Source organism: Condylura cristata, unplaced genomic scaffold (genome assembly GCF_000260355.1).
Source record: "Condylura cristata isolate star-nosed mole 26May11 unplaced genomic scaffold, ConCri1.0 scaffold00013, whole genome shotgun sequence".
NCBI lineage: Eukaryota > Metazoa > Chordata > Mammalia > Eulipotyphla > Talpidae > Condylura > Condylura cristata.
The window spans coordinates 6,721,475-6,731,141 of record NW_004567114.1 but is presented as its reverse complement, the minus strand read 5'-3'; the positions used below and the strand labels follow the sequence as shown (position 1 = coordinate 6,731,141).

At 49.2% G+C, this 9,667-nt stretch overlaps 1 protein-coding gene across 1 annotated transcript in view; it reads left to right on the top strand.

Moving 5' to 3' along the window:
* The first annotated feature begins 8,615 nt into the window (after window positions 1–8,615).
* The window catches only part of IFI27L1 (interferon, alpha-inducible protein 27-like 1), a 22,128-nt gene continuing 21,076 nt past the window's right edge, over window positions 8,616–9,667 (top strand). The window contains exon 1 of the mRNA XM_012724558.1: window positions 8,616–8,684. Within this exon, the coding sequence (XP_012580012.1) occupies window positions 8,678–8,684 (7 nt within the window). The 5' untranslated portion in view covers window positions 8,616–8,677. The remainder of the gene's footprint in view (window positions 8,685–9,667) is intronic.

The following is a 9,667-nucleotide window of genomic DNA, read 5'->3' as shown; positions in this document are numbered from 1 at the left end:
CGTCCCTAGGCTGTCGCGAGATCGCGACTTGGGTGTGCGGCTGTGGACTACACGCGTGGCGGGCGGCCGTGGTTTCGTCGCGCTCCCTCCCGGCTTGGGGAGCGGGGGGATCGTCGGCCGTGGTCTTGGCGGTCTCCGGGAGGGTTCTGTGAGGTCAATGGGAGGACGAGTCCCACCCAGATCCGGAAATCGGCCACCTGCAGCTTCCGCTAACTGCCTGCAGCTCAGCAGTCCCTGGATCACGTCCGGTCCCGAACAGCCCAAGCTGATCCCTGTCCTGCTAGCCGGCGAAAAATGTTTCCCTCCAACTACCTGGTGCTTTGCGGACGGCCAGCCTCAGCCGGCGACTCCGCCAGACCCTCCCTGGGGCTGCAGAACCTCGCCTTGGGCTTGGGTCCAGTAAACCTTGGCCGAGACAGTGTGACTCTAGTGCTTCCTTGGCGGCATCCAAAGACGATTTTCTGACATTTAAGAGACCGCGCCAGCACCCGCGCAGGAATGCACGTTTTCTTGACACAGTGTTAGAGCAGTGACTGCCCACGTGTCGAGGACCTGCTGTGTGCCCGCAGCTTTGCCCACGTTTCGTAGTTAATTCACAGCCCAGCTAGCTGGTCTGTACTGGAGATGTTCCCTTCCCCACCTTCCTGATTCACCCGTTGCTTACTGATGGTTAGAGGAGGTCAGCCTGCCCTTAAAGCCCATGGCTTACTCAACCAGCTCAGCTGTCTCCTTTGTTAAGTGCAGAGAAAGCAGCTTCACAGTAGTTACATCACTTTTTCAGAGTGGGAATCATAGGACTGCCTGGGAAACCTTGACCACCCAGGCTCTGGAGACCTTGAGAAAGCTTAAGGGCCATGCGGGAATTCATCCCCATCTAGCTTCCCTGGGACAGAGCTGAACCCGTCTCTCAGTGGAACTTAACGCATCCCAAGCTGGCTGGCTCAGTGCTTGTGTCTATGGTGTCTGCAGAAGGCAGATGATAAGAGACGAGCTGCCCCTGGTGGCAAAATGAAGAAGGGTTCCATGTCCCTCCAAGGCAGGACAAAAGTTCTTGTCTCAAGGCCAGTTACACACCTTGGAAAATTACAGAACCTTGCCCAAAGCGACTGTTTGCTGGGAAAAGGGATCCCCTCCAGAGAGATTAGAAGTAAAGTCACCGAAGTGGGAATTGGGAAACATCTTGAGGGGGGGAAGTGGAGCATGTGGAGAACTCTGCGAAACTGACATTGCATTGAGGAGATTGATAGAATTTCCTTTCAAAGCATTGACAAGGGACCACAAGTGAGGCGTATAAGTAATATCAATAAAGATTACCTTTTTCAGGATCCCCAGAACTTTCTCTGAGAAATGTAGCACTTTTAGCCCTGTGTTATATTAAGAGATTTATTTATTTAGATATTTTATTGCCTCCTAGATCTCAAGCACCTCCTGATTCATCTTGGTATTCCCTAAAAGTCATTACCCATGTGACCAATTTAATCATAGTATTTGGTGAATGAGTAAGTGAATAAGTAGTTGGCCTTAACTGAGGCCAGACTCCCCTTCCCCCCTTTTTGTTAGGTGAATCCAACAGCAAAAATGACAAGAGGTGCTGACCTTGTCACACAGCACCTGTTAAAAGTTCATTGAAGCTGGCCCTCCCTGGTGGCGCAGCGGGTTAAAGCACAGCACTGAGAAGCTAAAGCCACTTCCGCGTGAGTTCGATTCCCGCCTGCCCCAGAGGTGACCACATGGCGTGGCAGACCTCTCCTTACCCGCTCGCTGCTCCCCTCAGCAGTGTACTTCGTAGATCTGCCTGTTCTGCTCCCTACTCTGTCTCTGGTGAAGCCTCTCACCGCCCCTGAGCCTCTGGCCTGTACCCCAGCTCTGTATGCACAAATAAATAAATCTTTATAAAAAAAAAAAAGTTCATTGAAGCTATAGTTTTCAACAGCCCCAAGCTGGAAAAAACTAAAATGTCCTAAAATAGGTGAATGGTTAAACTGTGATACATGATCATCATTTCACAATATATTCATATATTGAATCATAGTAAACTTACCCAACATTATACAGTAAGTTCTCACAATTGCTAGTAGATTCTTAGAAGAAACTGACTTGAAGTGAAGTGATAAACAAAACTCATTTGACCATAAACTAGTGGATAGAAACAAGTGTTCCTACAGCATGGTTCTTGTCACAATTGATCACTAAATTTTTTTGTTCTAAAGATTATTTTATGCATACGAGAACTGGGATACAGGCCAAAGGTGCAGGGTTGGGAGAGAGGACGGGTCAAGAGGATTCACCAGAGACAGAGTGGGGAACAGAACAGGCAGATCAACTGAAATGCACTGCTGAGGGGAGCAAGGGGCAGGTCAGGGGAGGTCCCCTGTGCCATGTGGGTCAGCTCCCTGACTGGGGATTGAACTCAGGCTGCAGAGCATCACTAAGCTTGTAAATAAAGACCCAAAACATTTCTAATATCCAATGATCATTTGTATTCATTCATTCATTTTCCAACCCATTTATTCCATTTCTGGGTCAGCAGGTGGCCAGAGTCTGTCCCTGCAACTCAGGGCCCAAGACAGGACCCCACCCTGGACAGGATGCTCCTCCACTACAAGTTGCTGTCCCACAGCCACACTCATTCTAACTGGGACGGATGAGACATGCCAGTGCCCCTTGTGCACATCCACAGAATCTGGGTGGAAGTGAGTCCCTGGGGAAACCCCAGGCAGACATGAGGAGAATGAGTGGACTCAGACCATGGTCCTGGCCAGGTGTTAATTTTCTTTCACCATCAATGTTATAGTAAAAGGAAGTGAACAAAGTGATGTTAATCAAGTACCTTCTTTGTTTCAATTATATTTTAGTATAGAATTGAGATTTTATATATATATATAAGATATGTATTTGTGTGTGTTGTGTGTGTGTGTGTGAATATACCCAGTGTGTTTATACCATGGAATACTATTCAACAATAGAAGGGAACAAATTGTTGATATACACAACTTGTATATGGATGGATCTAATGAACATTGTACTGAATGAAAAAAATCCTGTCATCAACCTCAAATAACATCTTAAAAATGACAAAAAAAAAAAAAAAAGAGAAGAGGTTAGAGAAGAGGTTAGTTGTTTCCATGCTCAGGAGGCAGGGATGGGGAGTTGGGTTTGAGGGCGGAAATGACTATAGAAGAAGCATCAGGAGATCCCAGTGGGGATGGAAAAATCTAGTGTCTTGATTATAGCTGTGGTTATCATGGAATAAGATAATTGAGAATTACGCACACTTTTTGACTACTGTTAATTTCCTGTTTTTTTTTTTTTTGTACTATCATTACTTAAGACGTAGTCCTATAATATGTGACAGGCACACAGAACCTCTATAGTTACTTCAAAATGTTCAGGAAAAAAATGACCTCACTCCTGCTGTATTTTTAAAATTTTTTTTAAAGATTTATTTACTTATTCATACAGAATTGGGGTACAGGCCAGAGATGCAGAGGGTGAGAGGATTCACCAGCGACAGAGAGAGGAGTAGAACAGGCAGATCGACGAAGTACACTGCTGAAGGGAGCAGCGGGCTCAGAAGGGGCGGGTCAAGAGAGGTCTGCCTCACCATGTGGATCTCCTCTGGGGCAGGCGGGGATCGAACTCATGCGGAAGTGGCTTAAGCTTCTTAGTGCTGTGCTTTAACCAGCAGTGCCATCACGGAGGGCACCCTGCTGTATTTTTTTAAAGTATATTTATGCATACAGAACTGGGGTACAGGCCAGAGGTGTGGGAGGATGAGAGGATTCACCAGAGACAGAGTTGGGAACAGAACAGGTAGGTTGACGAAGTACACTGCTGAGGGGAGCAGCGGGTGGGTCAGGAGAGGTCTGTTGGGCCATGTGGGTCACCTCCCTGGCCAGGGATCAAACTGGTGCTGAAGTGGCTGCTGCTAGCTTCACAGTGCTGCACTTTAACCTGTTGTGCCACCAGGGAGGGCCCCCTGTTGTGTTCTTATAAAAAAAATATTTAACCTAAATCTACTGGCAAGAAACTATCAGGCAACTCTAGACTCTGGAATATTCTGCAACATCAATAACCTGGACTCTTTAACAAAGTCAAAGACCTGACATGAAACCTAGTTCTGAAATCCCTACCCTACCAGACCAAAGAAAAATGGTTCATAGTATCCCCGTGACAATTGGAGCCATTCTTTACTGCAGCATTGGGGGTGGGCAAAGCCTCAAGTCCCAGCATGTTCAAGTCCCAGCATGTTTACCTCAGCCATAGGCCTCTCCAGCCCCTGATGCAAACGCTTCTTTCCTTGCTGGCCCCACTTCCTCCCTAACTTCACCTTCAGATCCCCACTTTTCCTTTTTTCTTTATTCTTTCACCGATAAACATTTCCTAAGTACTGATGAGGAGGGGGAAATGGACAAATCTCTATTTTATGAGACTTATTTCTTTAGGGCAGAAATGAATGACTGTAACAATAGGTATCTTTTTTGAGTATCTATGTGTTAGCAAACTAAGGCATGTTGAATTGCTCCCAGCCACTAGTACAGGTTCCCACCAAACCACCCGCCGGAGATCATGGTGCTGACCACCAGCCCAGCCTTCCCTCCCCTCTCTGCAGATGTGGGTTGGGGCTCCAGGCCATTTGTCTGGGAATCTAAACTGTGTGTATTATGATTTTGTCCAGAGGGGGGCAGGAGAGTGAGGATCTCCTACTAAACAAAGTTCATAAGAAATGTAGCGTTAGATAAAGGGAGTTATGGAGGGAAAGACTGACTCACAGGGAGTTGGGGGCAAAGGGGTGAGCACAGCCACTGACCCACCTATAGAAATCAAGGTCCTGCCCTCCCTGGTGGCACAACAGGTAAAGCTCAGCACAGCAAGCAAGCATCAGTGTTCATTAGGGAGATTGGTCTGGAGTTTTCTTTATTTTTGTTTTCTTTGTTAGGTTTTGGTATTAGTGTGATGTTGGCTTCAGAGAACGTTTGTGGTAGTTTTCCTTCTTTTTCAATGTTTTGGATGAGTCTGTGTAGACTAGGCACTAGTTCTTTTCTGAACGTTCAGTAAAGTTCATTTGTAAATCCATCTGGTCCTGGACTTTTATTTTTGGGGTTTTGACTACTTCTTCTATTTACTTGCTTGTAATTGGTCTATTTAGCTGTTCTATTTCTTCTTTATCTAGCTTTGGGTGGTTGTAGAGTTGTAGGAATTTGTCTATTTCTGTTAAATTGTCCAACTTGTTTGCATATAGTTGCTCATAGTATTCTCTGATTATTCTTTTGATTTCTGCTAGATCTGTTGTGATTTCTCCTCTTTCGTTTATGATTCTGTTAATTTCTGCTTTCTTTTGTTTTTTCTTTGTGAGCCTGGCTAGTGGCCTGTCTATCTTGTTTATTTTTTGAAGAACCAACTTCTGGTTTCATTGATTTTTTTGGAATGTTTTTCTAATATCCATTTCATTTATTTCTGATTTGACTTTTATTAGTTCCTGTCTTCTACTGGCTTTTAAGTTATTTTGTTGTTCTTTTACAGTTCTTTAAAGTGGGACATTAGGTTGTTTCTTTGAGTTATTTTTTTGTTTCTTTATGTGAGCTTGTAACGCTATATATTTTTCTCTTATAACTGCTTTTAACGTGTCCCATAAGTTTTGGAGATTTGTGTCATCCTTGTCATTCTTCTCCAGGTATTTTTTTATTTCTTCTTTGATCTCCTCATTGATCCAATGGTCCTCCAGTAGTGTGGGTTTCAGTCTCCGTGTGGTAGGTGGGTTTCTTGTCTTCCTCATATGGTTTATTTCTAATTTGACTCCTTCATGGTCAGAGAAAATAGTTGGTATGATTTCGATCTTAGTGTATCTATTGATATTTATCTTGTGGCCCTGTATGTGGTCAGTCCTGGAGAATGACCCATGTGGGTTTGAGAAAAATATGTACTCAGATTTTTGGGGGTGCGGTGTTCTATAGATGTCTGTTAGGCCCATGTTGTCCAGGTCCTTGTTCAGAACTTTAGTGTCTTTGCTGTTTCAGTTTCCTGAGAAAACGAAACTAATATCATTGGCTGTTGACATCACTGGGGGTGTGTTTCACTCTGATCTAGGTGCCTAAAAGCAGCCATCTGGGCTCACATCCATCTCAGGCCTCCCGTTGAAGTCTACTTTCTTCTCTGGTAAGATGGAGAGGGTAGGCCGGGCTGCTTCTACAATTGTGCCCAGCTAGGGTGGCTTGTGGTCTGTGCTGAGCCAGTGTGGGGCTGCCTGCAGCGTGTTGCTGGACTTGTCATCAGGGCACTGTGACCGAAGAAGAGGGTTTCTGGAAGGAAGGATTCAAGGCCCCGGGCACTGGGACACTGGAAATGATATGTCTGTCCTTGCCTTGGTTTCCCTCAGGCTTGGAGGCTGGGTCAGGAGGGGGCCTGAGGGAAGAGACAATCTTCAGGAAGAGCCAGTCAGAACCTTTGCAGGCCCTGTTCTAGAAGCAGCTGCACTGGGCCCTGCCTTACTTTGCCGGTGACCTCTGATGAGTCACAAATTGAGTATTAAACTCATCTAGAAATGGTTCAGGAACCCAGAGTGTTTTGACCACAGTGTATGTCTTAAAAACACAGTTGGCTCTGATTTCCAGATTCTGATAGCTTTGAACTTGTTCTGTGGAAAGTTAAGGGCATTCCAGCACACCAAATAGCCTGGCGGTGCATCTCCTGGTGGTGGGATGGGCTTCTCTGTTGACATGAGTCCCCATCCTCAACTTCCCCCTGCTCTTGTCTAACAAGGTCTGTTGAGACCCCAGCATTCACAGCAGGATCTTCTGCAGGCTCACTGCCCAGAGAATTCCAGAAGCTTCAGATTCCCCTCTGTAACCTTGGAGGTTTCCTACACATTGGACCTCGAGCTCAGTTCTGTATCCTCTCTTTCCTCCCAACCAAGTCTTCCCTTTGGGCAGGTCTGGCTCGGTGGGTTTTGTTACTCCTCTGCCATGGTTTAAGATGAATCAGCCAGCTTGGCATCCCTGCTGGCTTGCAAGCTCATGTCCATAGTGAGGGGAACAAGGAGCTCTGGGACTTGGGGGCACTGCAGGCTCGGGGTACTGGCAGGGAACCTGGCTGTACTTTCCTAAGTGGGTGAGGGCTCCCGGGAGGGACTAGTCAGAGGCTAGGAGGGGTGGTGCGGGCACATAGGATCTCCCCAGGGACCCCTTGGAGCGCTGGGGGTGGCAGCGCTCCAGCCTCTGCTCCTCCTGTCCTGCCCTGGCTTTCTAGCTGAGAAGGGCCTGAGGGAAGGAGGATCTGGCTGACGTCCAGTACTCTGACCCCCTTCCCTCCGGCCCTGGGCCCCCTGCGGTCTGGTCTAGAGGACCTGTGATAGGTCCTGGGCCCTGGCCCTGGCTTCCCCTGACCTGCCACCAGCATCTTGCCCTTGCCTCTTTCTGGACACATTCCTGCAGGCTTCTTTGTGCTTGGCTTCTTCTGCAGGAGCTCCAGGCGTGAATGCTCACTTGAGCCCATTTCTTCACATTAGGCAGACTTCATTCACTCCCTATTTCTATGCATCTGTTATCATTGTTACCTTCCCTTTTCTCCAGTATTCTGTCCTCCCTAGAAGACAAACAACTTTTGAATGTGAGTCTTTAACATCAAAATTGCTATTAAGTGCCTGTTGCTTTGCTGTTTGCTCAGCCTTGTGGGCTGAGAACCTATGGCACTGTAATTTAGGCTGAGATACCCAGACTTGAGTTGAGCACAAGTGGTTTATGGGGATGGTGCCCTTAGGCAGCGGAGAGGGGAAACAAGGACTGAGAAGGGCCCTTGTATGAGGAAAACTAAGCTTCCATCCCCCTAGGGGCCTTCAGAGACTGTGGGAGAGGCCTCAGGGTGATCCACCAGAGGGTGTGGACCCACCACTGTCCACCTACCACTGTGGGATACTCACATTGACACCTCCACCTGCCTTGCAAGCCTCCTGGGGGGCCCTGCAGGCAGAGAAGGGTGCTGGCTCCGAGCAGCAGGCAGATGCCAGTGGGCGGGTGCTGCAGAGTGCACTGAGAAGCTTATACAGACAGCTGGGGTGCAAAGGATATCACCCAGACCCCTCTGGGTTCTTCTAGGCTGGCAAAAAATCAGGCAACCTCAGATTGGTAAGACGAAGTTGGAAGCAGTTTAACATGGAAACCTCCAGGAAATTCAGAAGAGACCCAGCAGGCCAGGGAACGTCAGGTGGCCTGATGCTCTCTGCCAGGTGGCCACTGGGCTCTCTGCAGCTCTCCGCGTGCCTCAGGCTAGGCACGCGGTGCATGCTCTGAGCTGGGGCAAAGGGCCGGTGACTTACTAACACTGCTCCTCCCACTGTGGGTCCCTGGGTCAGGGGGGCTCGAACTTCTCCCATGGGGTAGAAATCTCGCTCTTTGTCTTGCCCTACTCTCAGTTGGGAACCACGTCTTACCCCATTTCCTCCTTGGGCTTATTTCCAAGTGTTCCTGGCACCTCTCAGCCCAGCTGTTCCTGAGGTCGCCTTCCACGTCAGAGCCTACGGAGCTTGAGGAAATGGCAAAGGATACTGTGTGCAGCCGCTGGAGCTCATAAATACTTGGGCTGCTGGCCCTCTGGTCCCGTAGCTGACCACCGTGTGATCACCCCTGCTTCTTTTCCAGGTTGGAACAGCCTTCCCGGCCACCCTACAACTACTCAAAGAGCGATGGCAGGTAACTGGTCCTGGGCTTGCTGGTCCACAGGGCTTACCCACCCCTACTGCCTCCAGGCAACCCTCTAGGTCGTACTGAGGACACAGCCCTGATGGAGTCAGTAGGCAGCCATCTGTCAGAGGGGCGTGGGTGCACCCTGCAGGTGAATGAGCGAATGATGCTCTGGACTAGAGGACTCTCACTGCGTCCCAGTCAGCCCCCCAGTGGGCTGGTGACGGGATCCACCATCTGCCCTCTCTGGTTCTTGGTGGCTCTGTTTATCTGAGGGCAGCAGAGGGGCATTAGGTCACTCTGGCGGCCGCGCAGAGGGCACATCTGAATAGGAGCTCAGGCCCTTCACGTGCTGGCCTGTTCCCCCCGCCTGCTGGCTCTGCTCCTGGTCAGCTGGGCTGGCTGGCTGCCAGGGAAAGTCTGTCCCCCGCACCCTGAGCTGCCAGCGGCTGCAGCAGCGGGCCTGGGTGAGTTTCGATGCTCAGATTGTGCCTGTCCTGTGGAACGCAGCTAAGCGGTCGCCATTGCAAGATGGCGCCGAGTTCCGGTCCGCCGCACACACAAACAACTTTGACTCAAGGCCACTCGCCGGAGTCTGCCCAGCAACATGCCACTGCCAATCCAAATCTGCCGCATAGACCATGAGGGTTCACGCCCCTTGATTAGTGTATAAATATGCTCGCCGTTCTCCTTTCGGGGCCCTTCACCCTCAGATCATCTTCAACCAAGCAGTGCTTCAATAAACTGTGATAGAAGAAGAATCCTGAGTTCCGTGTTTCATTCCGCGCTGGACGCGGGTCGCAACACTGTCCCTCGGGGCCCGGAGGCCTCCCGGCCAAGGTCCTCCTCCTGGACTCCAGGCCACCCAGCGTCCACTCTGAGGCAGGGCTGCCTGGGTCGGCAGCAGGGGGGCGCTCATTTTCAGATGGCCAAATATGTGGAAATAGAACCAAAAGAAGGACTCTTGCTGTTGGGGCCAGACAGGACTGGGG